The 22299-nt window shown below is 39.4% G+C and overlaps 2 protein-coding genes across 4 annotated transcripts; one reads left to right on the forward strand and one right to left on the reverse strand.

The window, feature by feature from the left end:
• Positions 1 to 1620: 1620 nt before the first annotated feature.
• LOC123760368 (uncharacterized) lies at positions 1621 to 16042 on the reverse strand. 3 transcript variants are annotated; one of them, XM_045746014.2, is made up of 7 exons: positions 15918 to 16042; positions 10379 to 10574; positions 7723 to 7927; positions 5910 to 6462; positions 5354 to 5705; positions 4719 to 4820; positions 1621 to 2794 (listed from the first exon to the last, which is right to left on the reverse strand). In XM_045746014.2, exons 2-7 carry the CDS (start codon positions 10528 to 10530, stop codon positions 2653 to 2655), a joined length of 1506 nt encoding a protein of 501 aa, XP_045601970.2. In that variant the 5' UTR covers positions 10531 to 10574; positions 15918 to 16042; the 3' UTR covers positions 1621 to 2652. The 3 variants fall into 3 exon arrangements, with proteins under 3 accessions (XP_045601970.2, XP_045601968.2, XP_069194357.1); XM_045746012.2 differs by lacking the exon at positions 15918 to 16042 and adding an exon at positions 13372 to 13593; XM_069338256.1 differs by lacking the exons at positions 10379 to 10574; positions 15918 to 16042 and adding an exon at positions 9628 to 9780.
• Positions 15973 to 22277, forward strand: exu (maternal protein exuperantia). Its single transcript, XM_045746015.2, has 2 exons — positions 15973 to 16108; positions 17471 to 22277. The coding sequence occupies exon 2, from the start codon at positions 17657 to 17659 to the stop codon at positions 18758 to 18760; it is 1104 nt and encodes a 367-aa protein (XP_045601971.2). The 5' UTR covers positions 15973 to 16108; positions 17471 to 17656; the 3' UTR covers positions 18761 to 22277.
• Positions 22278 to 22299: the final 22 nt, after the last annotated feature.

Genomic DNA, 22299 nt, shown 5'->3' on the forward strand with positions numbered 1-22299 from the left:
AAACCCAGGCCAGAGTGCTCGTGAAGTGTCGGGCGAGTGTTTTACGTACCACAGGGACTGAATCCCATGGGGATTATGGTAGTTCCGCCTACTACTCCGCCTCTGCAACTCATCATCATCTTGCTGCTCTTTCATAATGAGTTATACCTCAGCTCGGGTACCTTTCGTTCATCTACCCTGAATCTGTATGTTGGAATCGGCGTCCTGTGTCTACATACCCTGAATCTGTATGCTGGAACCGGCGTCCTGTGTCTACAGGATTGTCATGATCGTTACTGCCTTCACTACCTTGTGCGGTCCCTGCAACATCCTCACTCTCGTTTTATGTTGTGCTTAGACTGTTATCCCTCATATGGGCTCTCTTCCCTTTCACCCCTTTTTTTCTGTATGGATGTCACGCTTGCAAGATTCCCCCAGTTCATATTAGCATTCTCTCTCCTAGTATTTCATCTTTACCCCCATGGAAGGTTCCACTTGCAAAGTTTAGCAAGACCTTGACCCACAAGGTAAAGGCTTCTACCCCTGCTACGGTTCTGAAACGCTTTTTCCTTTAACACCTTTCTTTTCACTCTTGCTCCTTTGCCCTCTTCACAGATTGGTCTAAGTCTGCTGTCTTTCCTGCCGTCTTGCGATGGTCAGGAACGACTCCTGTACTCTGTTGTCCTCCCTGACCAAACCTATATGTGCCGTCTGCCTCCGAAGACTAGCATCTTCACAGCTGAACTTTATGCAATCTTGGAGTCATTTAACACTATGCATCCTGTGGTAGTCTAAATGCAACATTAGCTATTTCTTATCTCTAACAGATTTAAAACAGTTGAGTTTTGCTGGGTTCGCAGCCATATTGGTGTTGCCTTCAATCAACATGCGGATACTGCTGCTAAGGAGGCTGTCCCTCACTTGTCCTATTTCCAAAGAAAGGCATTCTTTATTTGGACAATTTATTCACTAATTCCTCAATCCACGACTGCTGTCAGGGTCACTGGTCTGAAGTTACAGGTATATAATAATAAACTGCACTCTCAAAATTAATTAACATTTCTTGGCCTTCCTCCTACCACCGTAATAGACGATGGGAAATGGCTTTGGCTAAGTTACGTATTTGCCATTCACGCTTAACTCGTGGACGTTTAATGGAATGATGTCGGCTTCTTACTATCCAAACTGCATTGTCACACTTAGTTTTGCACCTTGTGGAATGTCCTGATTTTCAGGACTATCGTGTGTCTTGCTTTCCTAATGTCCCTCAACAAAATCCTTGGTGAATCTGATACCTTTGATATTGCTCACCTTATGTGCTTTTGTTCTCATATTGGCATCCTCAGTAATATTTAGCACCTTTTGAATATCCCAAAACACTGGGATGGTGGTACAGTCTCCCCAGCTTTGAGCTGTCTTTTGATAATTACTCACTCCAAATATAGTAAATACAACCATTTTTCCATTTGAGGTAGAGTATTGTTAATGCTTCAGAGGCAACATAGAACAAGCATATTAATGAACATACAATACATTCTGGCTGTTGTCTGTTTTATCTTTGCTTAAATCTAATTTTTGTATAGATACTAAATATGGGCACATTTCAGTATACTTGACGGTGCTCCAGGATGAACAAAAATCTTTTTATCTTTCTCTAGTTTAATGTATCGATTTAGTATTCATGACTCAGTCATGTTATTCCAGGTAAAGCCTGTGTGTTCCTTTATATTATAAAGGAACTTTTTTTTTTATAATAAAGTGACAATATACATATTACCACTTTTCTTGAGAATTGGAGGAACGTTTGTCAAGTTCCTACAGTAGTTGCATAATAAGTTTACATATTATATACAAAAAATGTGCAGTAGTTAATGTTATAGAACAAAAAATAAATGCACTGAAAAAACGGCAAACTTTTAAAGCAGTAACAAGATATTGCACATCAACATATATATATAATGATCCTGGAAATATTTGTTTCTAGTACAAATGTGATAAAATTATCAGTCCTAAAAATACTGAGGAAAACAACTTGTTACATAACAATGGTTTTAGTCTGCTTGGTATAATTTTGTTTTGTTTATTATGGACCTATATAAACTATCCTACAGGTGGTGGTGGAAAGGGTGATTATGAGTGTTAGGTACTGTGGCTGTGGCTATACCATCCATGAAGTAAAAACTGTGAATCTACATTGGGACAAGTAGTGTTCTGTGATTCTGCAGTGTTGGGATTTTCTGTGATTCTACAAGGTTGGGGGGGTAGACATGCACTTACTACAGTGTTGGGACATGCACTCTTAACCAGTGTTCAGCTAGAGACAGTAAGTGTGTACCACCACCACCCAGCCCCAGATCATAATGGTAAGTTAGAAACAGCACCAGTTCCAGTGCCATACTATACCATCCATAATAAATTATTTCTAAAATTGAATATATATATATATATATGCCATAATAAGAAAGTGTAGTTTCAATAAACTATTACACTGGAACCAACTTGGAACATATACACACTAGAGCCATCTTGAAATATATACAGTACTCAGAAGAGCCACCTTGAAACATGCACTCAGTAGAGAGGGCAATAAGATGCCATTTGACCCACGGTAAGAACCACTGATCTCGATGATGGAGGTTATTCTGGTTTGATCTATGTTGGTTGACCTCTGAATCAGCGGAGTGAGGTGTCTTGAGTAAGAACCTTGACTGTGAGCCACCGAACAACTTCTCTCCAGATTGGCAAGATGTCCGTGTTAATGACCTCTCGAGCCCGCATCCTGCACCTGTATCTATACACATCACATTCTTGTGACCTGCAGTGACAAAATTTTGAATGTGTAATGAGCTGCAGGACAATGGGGAAAATATTATTGAGGTTTACAAATGGGTTAGGGGCATAAACATAAACAACAACAGGTCAGAACCGGCAACAATGGGTACAAAAGAATTTTAGGGATGTAAAGAAGTATTGGTTTGGAAATGGGATTATGGACGAGTTGAATCGGCTACCGTTATCGAGAAACTGTTTAATAGGTTTCAAGAACAGATAGGTATACAGTACAGTATACAAGTGAGAGGTGATGGACTTAAACTGAACCATCCTAGTACGAGCTAACGTACGTGTTGTGGTGCTCCCTAATTCTATTGTTTTCATGTTCCTATTTCTTACTTTTTACCTGAATTTACCAAAGGGCCACTAACACTAGTGGTCTCGGCAAGGGCAGGAAGCTGGCAGCTTGTCACAGGTCTGCCCCATTTGTCCTGATGATTATTTCAGGCTGGATCTTAAAATTCAGGTGTTTTGGCATTTACTTTGGTGGGTAGGCCATGCCATGGGTTTATAACCTTGCGAGTGAAAAAGCATCTCCTGTTTTCAGTCTTGCATTGTGGCTTGTTGAGCTTGAAACCGTTGCTTTTTGTCTGTTACATTTGACTTTTTGAAGACTTTGTCTCCTCTAAATTATTCAGTACCATATTTTTGATGAGATCCGCCCTGTCAAGTATTTTATGTATATTCTCATATATCATAGAGGCAGGCAATGTAAAGTTTTTAATATTTAGTGTGAAATAAGTTTGTTTACCGTTTTTATTTTTAACAAAAAACATGTAATACAATACTCCAGATGGGGCCGCACTAGAGACTACAGCTGAATAACTACCTTTCTTTTCCTTAAAGTCTGTAAAGGAATAGTAATACAATGTTGTACTATTTAGGTAAAGGTGGTATTTCTAGCTTTTGCATCTTTAACGCCGCATTTTAATCACCGTTTAAACTATATTTGTAATAAACTGGGGGGGACAAAATAAGATGCATCAAATAATATATACACTTATTGGGTGGGTGGTGGCAGAGTGGACAGCACTCTTAGACTCGTAGGTCTAGGGACCGGGGTTCGAACCCCCGGCACCGCCGGAAAACAAATGGGCAGTTTCCTTCACCCTGATGCCCCTGTTACCTGAGAGTTAGACAGCTGCTACCTGGGTATGTGTACTCACCTAGTTGTGTTTGCGGGGGTTGAGCTCTGGCTCTTTGGTCCCGCCTCTCAACCGTCAATCAACAGGTGTACAGATTCCTGAGCCTATCGGGCTCTGTCATATCTACATTTGAAACTGTGTATGGAGTCAGCCTCCACCACATCACTTCCTAATGCATTCCATTTGTCAACCACTCTGACACTAAAAAAGTTCTTTCTAATATCTAATATTGTGTGTGTATATATGTGTGTGTGTGTGTGTGTGTACTCGCCTAGTTGTGCTTGCGGGGGTTGAGCTTTGGCTCTTTGGTCCCGTCAATCAACTGATGTACAGATTCCTGAGCCTACTGGGCTCTATCATATCTACAATTGAAACTGTGTATGGAGTCAGCATCAGTTCATAGTGCATTCCACCTAGAGTGTGTGTGAAAAAATAGTGGTTAGTAACAGTTGATTGAGGCGGGCCGAAAGAGCAGAGCTCAACCCCCTCAAGCACAATTAGGTGAATACACTGAGTTTTCTTTAGTCCTGGACTATGTTTGAGACAATCAATATACAAAAGTATACTGGTTGGTTGGTCAGCCAGTTATTGTGGTGGCCTTAATTGGGGGGGGGGTTAATGTCAGAGTATGGTCTCTCAAGATCTCCCACAACTGACTTGAATGGCTCATTGCGGTGCACCGTGCACCTAGTCGTGCACTTAATTTAATAACCCTCCCGCGGTTGAAAGACTTGAGCCCAACACCAAATAAACAAGACTTACCGATCTTCCCCAGTCTTGACAGCTTCGATGTATGAAAGGAGCCTCGCTCCTTCTGCGGTCCTCAACAAGGTGCGACTTAGCTCCTGGGCATCTCCTGGGAACCTACCAAATTAATTTAAATTTTGTAATGAACTCGGTTAGAAAAATGCACTGAGGTACGTAAGTTTACCTCACTTACTTTACTTAGTGAAGATGCTGATGTCACTACTAGATCAGAAAATCTGGTAGTTGTTGATGCAGTTACTATAGGACATATATGGTAGTTATTACTAGTTAAGGTGGAATTACTAGAATATTAAGAAATATCGTACCTGATTGCATGAATACTATAGGAAGATGTTTAATGTTGAAAAACATATGATTCTGAGCTTGGTTATATGAATGGTTACCAAATATCAATGTTGAAATTGTGAATCTGGGTATAACAAAAATGTGGGAGTAAAGATTAGACATTTTCTAAAGCCAAAGAATCGATGCATAACTGTACGGAATGAAACAAATAGAATAGTCTTTAGGAAGATGAATTATAGTCAAATCAAGATGTGGCAACAAGCCTGGGAAGAGATTAAAGGTCATAAATACCACTATGGCCGCGTGATGCTTTATGAGTGCGGAAGGAATTAAGATAACTTTACCTAGTCTCCCCATTAATCATGCCAGAGAGCGGGTCAAATGTGTCAGGTTCCCGAGAAACCTCGCATAATACTCGTCGACGGCATTCTTCGTGGTCCAGGTGAAGGTTAGTGAAGAGATAGTCCAGGCGGGATAGGCGGGTACTGACGTCAAGGTCTCTCTTAGCTCCTGTACCTCCCGATGGGATGTCGTCGAAGGACGTCAGCTGGAAGGGAGGGCTGATATCCGACGAGGAAGGATAGTCAGAGGATGGAGGATATGAAGAAGAATAAGGATGATAAGAGGCTGGGTGAGAAAAAGATGGCCGCGGACGTGGGTAGCGGCGCGTGTCGATTGGAGCACCAAAATCTAGACCTGGAGGACAGATTACAGAAGTTTGAGTATCATAAACGTGAAATTATTTCTCATTCAGTAAATCGTTAAATAAATATTAAAGGTCTGAGGAGTGAGAAAAGTGCATTAAGAACATGGTGGCCTTCAGTAAAATCCTATATTTGCACAACATCTTTGCAATGATTGCTATTGACATCACTGATGGGCTTCACAACCAGCACGTACTTGGCGTAACTTTGTCGTCTGAGTTGAGAATGTCATTGTGGGAGAGAAGATGGCCACCGCCCCACAGAACTCTGTCGTTGTGTCCCTGGCCAGCTGGTCCCAGGGATGATGACCCGTGGCTCAGTAGAGGAGCTGTTGGCGTCGCTGTTGTCTGCTCCTCGCCTATGGTAACCCAGCCGTCTTCAGAGTCCTCCGAGCTCCTCTTCTGTCTTGAGTTTAGTTTGTTCTCATCGACGTCTGAAAACTTGAATGCTTCTATAGTGTTGATGTCTCTGCCAGTAAAATGGTCAAGGTAAGGCAGGACCCAATCTAGGAAATTTTGAACTCCTTTTTCTACAAGTGGGCCTTCTAGGCCGCCAAGAATATCACTTGAATTGGTGGTCAGGTGCTTGAGGAAGAGCTTGGTGATGTAAGCGGTGGGGTTTGGTGACTTGAATGCGGTTGTCAGGTCACGGCTGCTCACCAAGAACCCGCCGATGCTGATTGGGATCCAGAACTGAAGTGCAACATGGACGTAACCTCCCGGAGTGAAAGGCGGCACAACATACTTTATCTGGAAGATAAAAGATAGGCTTTGCTAATCCTTGTCAACAGCCTTATTACAATAGGTGTCAGACCACTAAATAACTGATCAAGCATTTAATTCATGGAAAAAAATGTTGGAATATTTACCACAAGAAATATGATTATAGCTTTAAAATCATGAATTGTAGCATTCGGAAATTTCCTAAGCATCTTATAGTACAATATATGTGGTGCCCGGGTCTCGCCTCCCCCCCCTCTCGTCCTTTCTCTGCTGTCTCCGCCGATCTTCCCCCTTCTCTCCTCTCCCCCTCTTTCATCTCTACCCCTTGTCCCTATCACTTTTCTATCTTTCCTCCTCGTCTCCCCTTCTCTCTCTTCTCTCCTTCCCCCTCCACCAACACCCCTCCGTCTCCTCCCCTTTCCTTCCATTTCCCCTCTACTTCTTCAATCCCCTCCCCACCTCACTCATAAAATGTATTACTGTAACAAAGATGAATTCACGTTCATCATTTTCCAGTAAATCGTGAGAACGCGCTTCTTTCATACTTCATGAAAAATCACAAAATAGAAAGGGGGCTTCCTCCCTGTGATTTTTCATGAAGTCTGAAATCAAATTTGACGTGTGTTTTCCATAGCTTTAGTCTTACTAATGTCGTTTACTCGCGCGTTCTCACGATTTACTGGATAACGATGAACGTGAATTGTTATAGAATAAATGGTTGAAGTTCTTGGTGTACAAGGGTGGAGCATGTGTTGCGCCTCCCCCCCCCCTCCCCACTTGTAGGGGGGCTACAGATGCCTATATTTTTTCTAAAGCATGACACTTTGGTCGATTCTGACTGGTTTATGATACATAGCCCACATGTTTCATGCTGCGTGAGGCTAGACCCAAGCGCCTGACCACCTACTTTGGACAGACATTTTGTTTTATATAGATGAATGCATTTAAGTAATGAATTTCAACTATATACTGTTTGTAGACTCCTAAATTTGAAGCACTCATAGATGTGTAGATGCCTCTGGGAGGGCTTTAACGGTACAGATGACTATCTGAGTGTTCATAATGGTATAGATGTCTCTGGTAGTGTTCCCAATGATGTAGATGTGTCTGGTAGTGTTTATAATGGTATAGATGCCGCTGGGAGTGTTCATAAATGTGTAGATACCTCTGTAAAATGTTAATAAAAATGTAAATACCTCTGTGAATGTTAATAAAGGTGTAGATACCTCTGCATTAATGTTATGTAATAATAGTTACAGTGGCATAACCGTACATGGCAAGGCTCACATCGTTGTTCTGAAGACCACTGTAACCGTTGTTCTGGTTTCCGTAGTTATTTGGGTAGAAACCGAACATTGTTGGAGGCCGGAAGTTGTGATGGTGTGGTGCAGGGCGGGTGTTCCACCAGGGCGGTGTCTGCGCCCGCCCTTCTTTGTTGATTCTCCTGTTGACCGCCATCTTGCCCTCCGCCTCGTCAGGGTGCATCATGTATCTGCAACCACCATGCTAATTAGTATTATATATCTGAAAAATCTTCACTACTTATTTTAAAACTTCTGAATCCAGATCACCGGCTCAAGCTGTTATGTAAACATTAATTATATAAATCTGTGGAGCGGCCCCACTTGGATATTTGTATCCTAGCATGGAGACCTCATTTTCAGAAGGACATGCATGGCTGCTTTCGAAAAAGTTCAACATCGGGCAACAAAAATCATTCCAGAGCTAAGTCATCTCTTGTATCAGGAACAGTTCAGGGCTACAGGGCCAATAATACTGCAAACCAGGCATGACAGGGCGTATATCTCAACGAAACTTTCAGAATACTGAACAATTTAGAGAATGTTGATCTCAAGAAAATCTTCAAGAGATCAGATGTAACACAAACAAGGAGCAACGGTTTCAAGCTCAACAAACCACAATGTTGAACTGAAAACAAGAGATGCTTTTTCACCCACAGGGTTATAAACCCATGGAACCGCATACCTGCCGAAGCCTTAAATGCCAAAACACTGTTGAATTGTAAAATCCAGCTTGAAAAACAAATCAAGGCAAATGGGGGACATTTGACTAGTCACCGGCTTCCTGTCCGCGTCGAGGCCCCCCAGGAGTGTTAGTGGCCCTCAGGTAACTATATTTGTTAGGGCCTCGAAATACCCTTAATACATGCTTATTAACTGACCAGAACTGCGAAAAACTGTTGATGTACAGGTTAACAAGATAGTTAAGCAATGATGTAACTTGCCTCTCTACACAAATATTGGCTTCAGTTCCCTTATTCTCCCATTACATGCCTATGGAACATTTTTTCCACCACCGCCCATATAACGGGTATGGGATCCACTACCACTCACAAGATTGTCATCTTACTCAAATCGCCCTTTAACTGATCAATCAATTTGATCAATCAGAACAGGTAACCTACAGGCAACCCCACGAGGACAGGTAACCTACAGGTAACTATGGGTACAGGTAACCTACAGGTTACCTATCCTCATGGGGTTACCTGTAGGTTACCTGTCCTTATGGGGTTTACCTGTACAAATGAACATCTCAAAACTATCTTCAATTAAAAGTTGAGGCATTAAATACTTCCTGAATAAGTGATATCATTACGATATTTATATGACGTAAACATTACCCAATACACAAAGGAGTACAATTACTGCACTTTACATTGTACTGAGTGTCAATAAAGAGAAGAACAGCGCCAGGAAGTGACGTCAGGGGCCGCTAACACAAGATTCTCGCAACGGTCTCCTTTCTTGTCAATAGATGGCGACATGCATCACTTCACTGACAAGACAACTTATCAAAGTGGCTCTTACGAAACACTTCAGAGGCCAGGAGTATGGGGAACAAGGTATTGACTGTCTCCCTAAGATATACAATGTATATCTTGGGGAGACGCCCCGGGCAGAGTTACTAGTTAACACAGTTACTAGTTGACATAGTTACTTGTTACCACATACTGTATACTAATTAACACAATTACACGTTAATAGTTACTAGTTAACATATTTACTAGTTAACACAGTTACTAGACCACACAGTTGCTAGTTAACACAGCTACGAGATTTCAGTAAATACAGTTACTGGTTATTACAAGTACTAGTTAGCACAGTTACTGGTTATCACAAGTTAACAGTTACTAGATGTAGGACTGACAGCAGGAGATGCTTTGATACTCACAGGGTAGGTGACAACCCACGGAACCGCCTACCCGCCGAAGCCGTAAATGACAAAAGTAATTTTAAAATCCAACTGGAAAAGATTATCATGGGCAAATGGGGGGAAACCTTTGAAAAGCCGCCGGCTTCCTGTCTTCGACGAGGCCACTAGTGTCAGTGGCCCTCAGGTAAATTCAGGTAAATATATAACAGTTCAGTTACTGGTACGTTACGTAGTACCTCCGGGAGAAAATTACCAGAGAGATTAGGTGAGAGATAATCCCAGAGAGAGAGAGAAAGCGGTAAGGGTCGCCATTGTTCCCTGTAACTCTCTCCCACACTTTCTCCAAATTAATATTTTGAGATCTCGAGCGTTTTACATTAAAGAAAACATCAGGATTAACTTGTTTGCTAACAAAGAATAAAGGAACAGTAACAGGGGAGGTAGAAATAGCCTAAGCTACTCTATCCCTTTGAGATGTATTTCTTTATCTCAATAAACATACATGAACTTGAACAGTAACAAATATTATACACCGTGAAACGACAAAATTAATAATAATAATAATGATAATCTAGGAAAAAAATATACCGAGTGCTGAGACGTGATAATTGTCACAAAAGCCAGGTAGCTGTACACGGAAGCCAGGAAAGAGTTGACGGAAGCCAGGAAAGAGTTGACGGGAGCCAGGAAAGAGTTGACGGGAGCCAGGAAAGAGTTGACGGGAGCCAGGAAACAGTACACTGTTAGAGAGAACAGTGAGAGTACTTACGGTAAGTTGCTCGCATGGCCGGCGTCATTGGCGGCCTCAGTGTGCTGCAGTACCGTTTTGTACCGTCCGATGTAGAACTTAGCGTGGGTGGGCGGTGGGGCGAGCACCGGGAGGAGAGGCAGCAGCTGCAGGAGGTGGGTCACACACACCATGGTGGGCTCACGGCACACGCCTCAGACACTCACCTCGACAATATCTAAAAAAAGAACACACATGTGATATAAAAGCGTACACAACTGAAATGTGATATAAACTCATTGTAACTTGACTATGAAGGCAGAACATTATACAATGATTCTAACTGGTCCTCCAAGACTGGTGGTTCTATAGTGACTGTGAAGGGAGCGCACAAAATATAGACTAGATCTAATTGTGTTGAGCGAGGCGGCACTATAGTTTCAGTAAGTAATACATTATTCAGGATGCAGCATTTTATCATTTCTATGCTTGTTGATAAAACTGCTTTGAAATGATTAGTATTTTATTCACATTCGGACATGCTGATGGAAGGGTCTAAATTCCCTGGAATAATTTTCTTGAGGAGCATGACTCTGAGATCCACACACGGGTTCCCATTGTCGGGGTTCTCTAGGCAAACAGTTGCCTGTCTCCAGCAGTATATATTCACTGCTAGGTGAACAGAGGTATCAGGTGTTTGGAAACATGGTCAAACACTGCGCCCTGCCGTGGGAAGCGAATTCAGGACCAACCTGTGTTTCAGGCCACTTCCAGAGATGCTTCAAACATAGTCGAGAAGCAACAAGAGATGGATGACTGCTGGGATTTATTTAGAGCGGAGGAGCTGGGATATGAGGATGGAGGAAAGGAACGGTGCTCATATACTTCCATCATCACGAACCGAACTCCTCCCCTGCAAGAAGCGAGGCTATCCCCCTACCACCAATTCCATGTGGTTGGGTCAAATTATAATCAATTTCTTTCGTGTTGCCATATCCTTCAACTAAGTCATTAATCATGCTACTCATCCTAATTCCGGTTTGATGCAAAATTATATCTGAATTGATTATTAATAATTATTTTGGTGTGTGCGTGGCTTGATATGTATGTGTGATATATAAGTATATCAGGTATATATATATATATATATATATATATATATATATATATATATATATATATATATATATAATACCTTATATATAAGGTATAAGAAGATGACGGAAGCAGTTATGGCGTAGAGTGTTCACGTTATGTACCATATAACTGCTCGAGAGAGTGAAAGTCTTTAACTATGTTGTCACCGTCGTGGGGGCAGGACAATTAGTCCACGTCACAAGGACACAACACAACAATGTATTCAGTATTACCTTCATAATGTGCTGAAACACGAAAACGTTCAAAATTTTCGTTTCATTTTCCTAGTGGATACTTACACATTACCGAATCACGTGTTTTTTGTGATTATTCTTGCACATATATAAATTTATTAATAAACTTTTATAGCAATAGCGTGTTTGAATTACCGAGACGAAATATTTTTCGTCTGGGTGATTCAAACACCCTATGGCGATAAAAGTTTATTAATAAGTTTAATTAATAATAACTTTAATTATAAATTATATAAAGTTGAAGGTAATATTGGACAGTGGCGGTGGTCAACGTCACTCCACTGTCAGTAACTTGCTGGGATTAATGTCCTAGTTCATTTGACGCATAATTATGGTATAAATATTTTATTTTAGCACACAAAGGAACATATTACAGAGGTTAATTAGTAGGAACAGTAATTGTTCATTATGCAAAGTCTCTAATTACGCATGGCGTAACACCTGAAATTATATAACTTTTCTCCAGATTTTCCCATCTAGTTATCTTGACAGACGACGTTGATGTAGTTTCAAAGCAAATCTATTACCAGGAGTGATAAAACCGTGTCAAATCACCTGCATAGCTATCTAGATATGTGATGGTCTGAAATCATATCTTCGTTCCAGTAATAGTTTACTTGTAAACTGGCATGTGGATCCTTCTTTTAAACAGATAATGTTCTAAAGTTATAACTTTATTTATTATAAATCGTTGGTTTTAAATCTGCTAAATCGTAGCAGATTTTTGCCGAGTGATCATAGGCTTGAGGTAATTTGCAGTGGTTGAACCCCATGCACAGATACCGTAAGATAGAAATAGAATAACATGTAGTATAATGAGAGGAGAGCAGAATGGGGAACATAATATCTGATTTTAGATTAATGGCATTATATTACAGCAGATTGATGAAGAAAAGTACCTTGGAGTCAAAATCCACCACTCAATGAAAGTCTCTCAACAGGTAGGAGCAACAGTCAAAAAACTAACCAAACCCATGGAATAATCAAACGTACCTTTGACTTTAAGGAAAAGTTGGTAGTTACTCGATTATATAAATCGATAGTGCGGCTCCATTTGGATTACTGTATCCAATCATGGAGACCTCATCTTCAGAAAGACATAGCTGCTCTGGAAAAAGTGCAACACCGAGCAACAAGAATCATTCCAGAGTTAAGCCAACTCACGTACGAGGAACAGTTGAGGACCACAGGGCTAACAACATTGCAAACCAGACATGACAGGGCTGATCTCATTGAAACATAAAATACTGGACAAAATGGAGGATATTAATCCAGACCACTTCTTTAGTATGTCACATGCAATACACAAGCGGTAACTCAAGATAACCTCAAGGTAACAGCTTTAAACTCACAATGTAGGAAAGAAAACATGAGATACTTTTCACCCATAGAATTATAAACCCATGGAACCGTCTACTCGCCAGGGCCGTAAATGCCTTCAATTCAAAATTGAGGTGAATAAGTCCCTAGCAAAAAAAAAGGGGGGGACCTTCGACAAACCCCCGGCTTTCTGTCCCTGTCATGGCCATTAAATAGATGGGGGTCCTCAGGTAAATTTCGGTAAGCTACAGAGCAGATCTCCCAACACAACAAAATATATTAAACAATATATACATGTTTAATTAAAGATAAATATATACTCACCAGGTGCGACTTATTGAGAGCCCGAGGGCACGGCCCGATGGTCTCCGGAACCACTTCCAGTTATTTAGGATTTCATTAAATGAGTTTTCAGGGCGTAATAAAGGCGGGAGCGCGAGGGAGGTGACCTGGAGTAAGAGACCGCTGTGTATAACGGGTCACCAGGAGACGCGGAGGGAAGGTGGTAGACGTCCGGTTGGTGGATTGTGACTGATTGTTATACACGGAAGGAGGCTCTGTACCTCCCCTTGCACCACCCCTCCCCTCCGCTACCACCACAACCCCCCCCCCCAATCACCACCACCCTCACGGCCATTACCAGCACCACTACCACTCCCAACCACCAATACTACAACCACCCCCGCCACCATCGCTACCACTACCAGCACCACTACTTCCCTACCCTAACTGTCATCACCCCCACCAACTCAAGCAGGTAATTACAGACGAATTACCCTTCTCGAGATGCCAGACAAAATATTCAGCTTTAGATCCCAAAGAAGACCAATGATGCCATTAATAGTTAAAAAAAATCAAGTCAAAATCAAAATTTAAAATTTCTTTGATTTAATCTACATAACCCTTGATAAAACGGGTTCCAGTTGTTCTCATTGGCCTGAGTAAAGCTTTAGATACCGTAAATCATGATAATCAAACCACACATCAGAAAACGAAGAAACAATGATGTTTCTGTTCATCCTGGCCCATTATCATGTTAATAAATCATGATAACCTCATTTACTTAAACTTCATCATTATGAAATTCGAGGCCTTACTCTGAACTATATCTGATCATATCTCAGCAACAGACACCAATATATGTAGTCATCGATGACGTTAACCTTTCTCACTCATTAACCACAGGAGTGCCACAAAGAGGAGGAGGGGGGGGGGGGGGGTAGAAATAGCCTAAGCTACTCTATCCCTTTGAGATGTATTTCTTATCTCAATAAACATTCTTGAACTTGAGTGTCACAAGGAAGAATCTTACGACCTCTCCAGTTTCTTATACAGTATACATCAATGACAGGACAACATCGGCAGGATATGGGACGCTGACGAACATTAGAACATCGTTTAGAAACCTAATTAGTACTCTATCAAGGCAATCTTCGCAGCTTTTGTTAGATCAGTTCTGGAATATGTAGCTCTATATGAAAGATTACAAAGTGTAGATGAAAAACTAGTTATAAAAAAGTTATAGTTATAAACTAGCTATAAGCTAGGAAGCTTCCTAGAAGGTTGTAACAGAACCCATGAGCACCACACCAGAAACAAATACCTTTTTGATATTCCAAGAATACGACTTAATCAAAATAGAAATGCTCTACAAATCAAGGGACCCCAGAATGTAGAATGACCTTCCCAATCATGTTAAAGACTGTACCTCTCTCAACCAGTTTAAGATAAAAACTAAGCACTACCTAATTAACTCCCTGTAACCTACCTTACCCTTTTAATGTCAACCCATGTCTGCTATTTTTTTAAAGAATGCTTTTTATTTATATATTTTCTCAACACATTTTATACTCTAATCTCAATTAGTATTTTTAGTCTTTAGTGTTTTTCCTGCCCGAAACACTGCGTAATAGTGGCTTTAGACATTGTATGTACTAGCTCTATCTATAAATTCAACAATATTTGTATCACATCTTGTATGTAAGTACTTTACCTGAATAAACATTTGAATTTGAATAAGTTCATGTAATCCAGAGATCCAAAGGGATCCTATGAGTTCGTCTAATATCCGCGGGAAGAGAAGTGATTGGCTGCCACGGCAGTGTTGCCAGATTGGCTATAAGTAGCGAATTGGGCTACTTTTGAACGCTCTGTTTTAAATTTTAATCTCGCTACTTGCGACCTTGCACTCGCCACGTTATTGTGACTCATCGCCTGCATACATACTTTATATTATGCAATTTTACTATTAAAAGTCCCCATGCATGGCGTGTTTCCTTTAAGCTCAGAAAATACGGCTTACTAATCGCTAATGGCTGGGTTGAATGAGTATTTTCGAGAGTAACGTCTGTGAAAACTAAATTGAGAAATCGAATGGGACTATAACTTTTGACATCAATCTTGAGAATCAAAACATTTGATAGAAAAAGACATGTTTATCATTTGAGCCACGCATGTCAGTGATAAAATGTGTCGAGTCTGTAATATACAAAAATGAGGTTATAGATGCAGACGAAGTTCTTGGTAGTCTTCAACGATGAAGTCGTGGAGGGATTCCACACCCATATATAATAAAACAAACCGTGATAATTGGATAACTTAATAATATTTGCTGCATGAAGCATAATTTACCAGAAAAATTCAGGTAATTTATGCTTCATGCAGCAAATATTAATAAGTTATGCAACTATCACTTATTATATAAATGCAGCGATAACATTAATAAAATCATAAATCATATAGAGTTACTCTATGTATTAAAATATATTGCTCTGAAAATCATATCAGGCGCTAAAGAAAATATTGGGCTACTTATATTACAAACTCGCTACTTTTTAGACCATCAGCTCGCTACTTTCAGCAATTCGCACCTGGCAACCAAGCGTCTGGTCCCCACCAATCACGGAGCTCCTTGCATCCCGGCTGGTCAGCTGGCGGCAGCAGGTGGAGCCCTTCAAAGCCGGAGTCTCCTTATGAAATTGATTATACACTAATTAAACACTGTATTTCACTTTATACGTGCACGCAAAGTGTTGGTGACGTACTACTGGTGTGTTGCTCAGTAAGTGTTGTACAGTAACCCTGGAGTCTGGCGAGTAGTGAGCATGTGTGTGTGTGTCTCAAACTGCTAGAACAATATTACATATTATTTTAATCATATCACGGGTGTTATGAACATTAGGGGCCAATGATATATTCATATGAGCTGATTACAATATAGTGAGATAAGACTTCTCGTCCATTGCTGGACCCTTCACAAAAATATGATGTATCGTTGACTCACCGGATCAAGGGTTCGTTGGACAGGACAGAGACGGTTGGGTAATTTTTCTTTCTATTGATGCCTCTGTGTACCTTACAGCAATAATTACCAATAGGCGTTACACAACTGTTGCGGGTTGCTTCTTGTGAGGGTCATTACAGATGCTGGTCACTTCGTACACAAGACAGTTCACCAACGGATTTTAATTAAAAACTGCCCAACCAAACCCAGATTAACTAACCCGGGCCAACCAAACCCGGGCCAACCAAACCCGGGCCAACCAAACCCGAGCCAACCAAACCCGGGCCAACCAAATCCAAGTCAACCTAGCTTAGCCTACCCCAACCCAACCTAACTTAACTCAGCCTAGCCTAACCTAAGCTAATACATGGTAAACTAAGTTTTTTTTTTTTTATATAACTTGTGTATGATTTGACCATACCCCATCATTACGTAATTGGCTGTGTGGTACATGAGAGACTGGGTACAGTGTGTGGTGGTAGGGTAAGGTCCCAGCAAACACCAGTGTCCGAGTGGCCCAGGCCATTGGCAGGAGCAAGTTGGCTAGCTGTAAGAAAATAATTTGATCAGTTATACCCATATACAGTACTGTATGAGCTTGGTTATCTGAAGCCTGCTGAATTTGGGTTATCCGGCCAATATCGGGTTCAGATAATTTTCTACCACACTTTCCCAAATCCAAACAGAAATTCGGATAACTGGAGATTAGGATACATAAATTTTCAAAAAACACATTTCATGATCTACAGTATCATACAAAAACACAAAATACAATAAGCTAAGCTGAAGTTTCTCTTAAATTATATTTTTATAGTATGGAAATAAGAATTATTTCCAAATTAGTTAGTTAGAATTATGGTAGTTGTGGTACAAAAAATTGTGAATATTGTTTTTGAACTTCCCCCTGTAAGAATTCTGTTTGTTTGGGGGAGGGGGGGGTCGTCCTTCCCATATAATTCAATAAGTGAGTTAGGACAGAAATTTTTAATGTTTAAGGTAATAATGTCATTTATGAACTTTACCAACAAGCTTTGTTTAAATGAAGGTGATTTAGCAAAATTATAAAATTTTCTTTAAGAATCTATATAATACATAACATTTCTTCTCTAGGTTGACACAAACCATTTTGTTGTTTTTCAGGTGCCACGTCTGCCAAGTCAATACTACTCCTTTATTGTCTTGAGAGGTTCCAGCCTTCATATTAAGCAGTTGTTCAGCTGATAAGTGCCTAATACAACTAACTTGCTTTTTGCTTAATCTTCTCCCATTTTAATTAGGGTTACAAAGAATTTGCTCATTAGTAACAGTAGTTTGAAAAACCTAGCAATGAATAAACGTGCACTAGAAGTACTTGAAGATCAATTCATAAACAAACGTGCAGTCTGTCGGAAGAGAAAAGGCAAAGATTCAAAGGAAGACTTGAAGAATAATGCCAAGAAACTGAATTTAAGTAAAAATAAAGTTTTGGAAAAAGATATTGATATAATTCCAAATAAGGCATTACCTAATTCCTTTGATGGATCTATTTGTGTTGCACCTCAAAAACTACCTGTGAAGAAGGTGCAGCCAGTTCGTCAGACAGTTTCTGGATCATGTACTGCCAACCTCGTCTTCTTTGATATAGAAACTACATCTTTGAGATTGTTTTGCGATATCACGCAAATTGCTGCAGTAGATAAAAATGAAGTTTTTAATGAGTATGTCACTCCAAGCCAGAAAATGAATCCCACGGCATCAATTCTTACAGGAATCACCTGTGATAATGGGATACTGAAGGTTCATGGTAGGCCGGTGGAGGCAAAATCTCGTGTAGTTGCTTTGGAAAATTTTTTGAAATGGCTGGAATTAAGATCACCTGCTCTTCTTTTTGCCCATAATGCAAAGTTTGATTATAAACGGTTGTTCCGTGCAATTTATGAGGAAAATCTCGTAAAACAATTTGAGAAACATATAATTGGATTTGTTGACACTGTGCAAATGTTTAAGTCTAAATATCCCGGACTTGTTAACTACAAGCAAAAGACTCTAGTTGGTAAATTCCTTAAAAAATCATATGAACAACACAATGCTGTCGAAGATGCAAAATTACTTAAAGAATTATACCATACTACACAGCCTCACAACATTGCTGATTCTTCTTGTACCTTCATGTCTTCTTACAATAAATGGTTTAATGATTTGCAATGCATGATTAAGAAAGAAACGTTCATAAAAATGATTAACATGAAATATGTATCAGATGGAATGGCAACAAAAATGGCACGTTTGGGACTCACGCTCACAGATGTAAAAAGTGCTTATGAGAAAGACAGCCATGATGGAGTAGTGGCACTTCTCAGTCAAGAAGATGAAAATGGAAAACCACGTGTCACAAAACATAAAGGTGTCATAAACAATATAATTAAGTACTTGCATAAGGCTCAAGTGTGAAGCACTGTGATACAGTATAATACTAGTATAAGATAGTTAACTATCTGTATATGACCTTTCCCTTTATCTACTGTCTAGCACATGCTTAGCTTGTTGATTTAGGCAGCGGCAATTGGAGCATTGGATGCACCCTACCTAGTTTGATGATCAGCTGCAAATAAAAAAAAACTGATAGCAATTTTTGCCTTATAATTAAATTTTTAGGATGTTGCCCAGTAATACCAACTTTAGAACAGTAAGATTGTTGATTATGGAACAAATTACTGGGTAATAATAGAAGTGGGATTGCTGGATTGATTCAAGCATAAACTAGACAGACATGAATGAGTTTTGGCGGATATAAATAGTTACTGCCTCATATGGGCCAGTAGGTATTGTGTAGTTTCCTTTATAATGTAGTCTTATGAAACTGTGCAGTAAAGTATGATCTAAGGTGATAAATATCCCTGATGTTAGATATGTATCAAATCAAATATTTACATTCTATTGTATCAGAATTAGTCAATTTAGAATTTAAATACCCTGTATGTTACTAGATGAGGTACCCTGTGGTGCCTGATTGACTCCAAAAGATCATGCCATTTAATTGTTGGGGGACTACAGAAATACAAATTTGCCATCAGATCATGCATTTTGCACGGCAATACATACTGTACCTTTAATATTTTAACTGATGAAACTCATACTCAGAACCATCATTTCATTTCTTGAAGTCATGGGGGCACCATGGGGCTGACCCAGACCAACCCATAACAGTCCCCTAACACTCGCCTGTCACACTGCAAATTTTAATGTGGCTAGCCTCAAGCATCTGGCATACAGCCTTGGATTGACAAACAGAAATCTTCTTTTATAGATAGAGATTGATCTTAGAGTATTAAGAATAACATAATTTACCTGGGGAGTTCTTCTACTCCCCAAGCCTGGCCTCAGGCCAGGCTCGACTTGTGGTAACTTGGTCCAACAGGCTGTTGCTTGTAGCTGCCTGTATGCCCACATATCCACTACAGCCCAGTTGGTATATTCTTCTATATACCAATAGAATATCTATTGGTATATAGATATGTAGTTATTAACTGTATCTGGTATATTGGAAGACATTCTAATAATTTATCAAAAAATTGCTTGTCCATTCTAAAGAATTAGGAATGAAAATTTTATTTATTATTATTTTAAGCTCATGGATTCATCCTTACCTTGTGTGGTAATGAACAATAGAAAGTTGCATTTACAAATTCATAAACTCAAAGGTGTATTATATCTGATGTAGCATCATGTAACCTCATGAAACATTTGTGTGCTTCAGTCTACAATTTAGGCCTATTGTCTTGTTTATGATCCTCTGTCTTGTGTGGCAATGAATACGAGCAGCACTTAGGCAATTAAGCCTCTGATTAGGCAAGTGTGTATTTTGTCACAAAAGATGTTAATAATAATTGATCTGCTCACGAGCATAACACAAGACCTAAAACTGCAGAAAGACTACTGGCCCCTGCAAGGCCTCCCCTCTTTATATCCACCCAAACTCATATAGTACAGTAGTGTGTCTAACCTGCACATGAAACCATCCAGTAATTCCATGTCTATTATGTTAGCTGGTAATTTGTTCCATAAATCAACCAACCTATTTCCAATCCACATTTACCCAGGTCTTCCTGAATTTATCCAATTTACATTAGTGTATATCCAGTGTTTGTCTTATTTTGTATTGATATTTAACACATTCATATTCCCTATACTATATTCTTTCACGTGTGTATACTTCAATCATGTCGCCTCTTCGTTTTGGCCTTTCCAAAGAATGTAAATTAAGCTTTCATAATCTCTTCAAAAAGGAGGTTTTTCATTGTTGGGGTTAATTTTGCCATTATTTTCTTTACTCATTCAAGTGAATTTGTCTATGCAATATGGTGACCAAAATTGAACTACATAATCGCATGTTCACCATTTCTCTGCAATATTCTCTCCATTGCCCTTCTTGCTTTCCTTCCTCTCCTATTGCCATTATTCTGTCTTGTAACCCATTTAAAGTTCTCCCCCCCCCCCCCTTTGAGATTACTTTCGTCCTTCAATTCATCTACCCGCTTCAAGGTTGCCATGCGGAGTTCCTTGCTCCTAGCAAGTTTAACCATTAGGCCCACAATGACCTTGACATTCTTCCCTTTCCCTTGTTTCCTGAAACTACCTTCCTAACAGCAATGCGAGATTCACCGGGTAAACGTGAATCAATACTAGGGATTGCATAATGAAAAAAAATAGGGCATGGTACTATAATAAGGCACTTAGAAGCCTCATTATTTTTAAAATTGTGTGTATGTTGTATAATTCCTTTCTAATAATAGAAGTTTAAATATTTAGGTCCCATTATTTGCATGGCATATTGATTTAGATTTGAGGTGGCCTCTTCCTGTCTCCACAATCCCAAGACATACACTCCCAGACACATTCCTTGCCTTGACACTCCCCATCACACATTCACCTTTCCCAGCATACACACCCTGACACACATTTCCACATTTAACTTTTTCATCAATTTATGCACAATTTCAAAACAATTGTTTTTGAATAATGTATTGCGCTTCTTTCTCCACAAGCTTTAGTGTTTTACCATTTGTCCGAGACTCCCAAATGTATTACTGTACCAGCAGTCTTATAATAATTGAATGTACAGCATTATACATTACAGTAATACAGTACTTTTTATTGCTTAACTAGTCCACCCTTTTGGGTACTGGAAAATGTTAGTCATGTGTTAGAATTAAATTGGTAAATTGTCTGGTTAAGGGTTAAAATATGGATTTACACAATTGGTAGTTGAAGGTAGTACAGTAATATATACGCAGAAATCACAATAGCGTGATGCATCAGATGAAGAAATCCACAAGGGCCGTGACCGAGCTGAGGTTCAAACCCTCGTCACGGCCCTTGTGGATTTGTTCATAGTAATATATTTTGTATACTGTATTTCTGATTAAGGGTGATCATAGTATGCATATAACCATAATATTTAGTTTCCTTGTTTAGAGACAATTGAGGAAACATTTGTAATAGGAAGAGTAACCGACTGTCATTCAAAAATATTCATCTGTTATGTGATAAAATTATATAGTTTAGCTTAAAATAAATAAATTTATTTATAAATCAAACTACAATATAATATTTGTATATTAACAAGAAATGTATTTTAAAATATTTGTTAAATTAATAAAAAATGTATTTTAAAATGTTAAATTAATAAGAAAACTATTTTAAAATATTTGTTAAATTAATAAGAAATCTATTTTCAAATATTTGTTAAATGAATAAAAGTGAATGATGCCAAATACAGTTTCTCTCCACTGAAAATTCTTGTTTAATTTTTCACCCCCTTTTTTTTTTTCTTTTACCATGGACCTAGCAATTTTTTATGTAATTGTATGGTTTGAAAACTTTTCTCTAAGCATGTTTAACAATTCTCAAAGAAAAAATGCTGGTTGTTCATCCTGGGAATTAACAACCCCTGGTGGGAATCCTTACCCTAGGCCAACTACTGACCTTCC

Source organism: Procambarus clarkii, chromosome 39 (assembly GCF_040958095.1).
Source record: "Procambarus clarkii isolate CNS0578487 chromosome 39, FALCON_Pclarkii_2.0, whole genome shotgun sequence".
In the NCBI taxonomy this organism is placed as follows: Eukaryota; Metazoa; Arthropoda; class Malacostraca; order Decapoda; family Cambaridae; genus Procambarus; species Procambarus clarkii.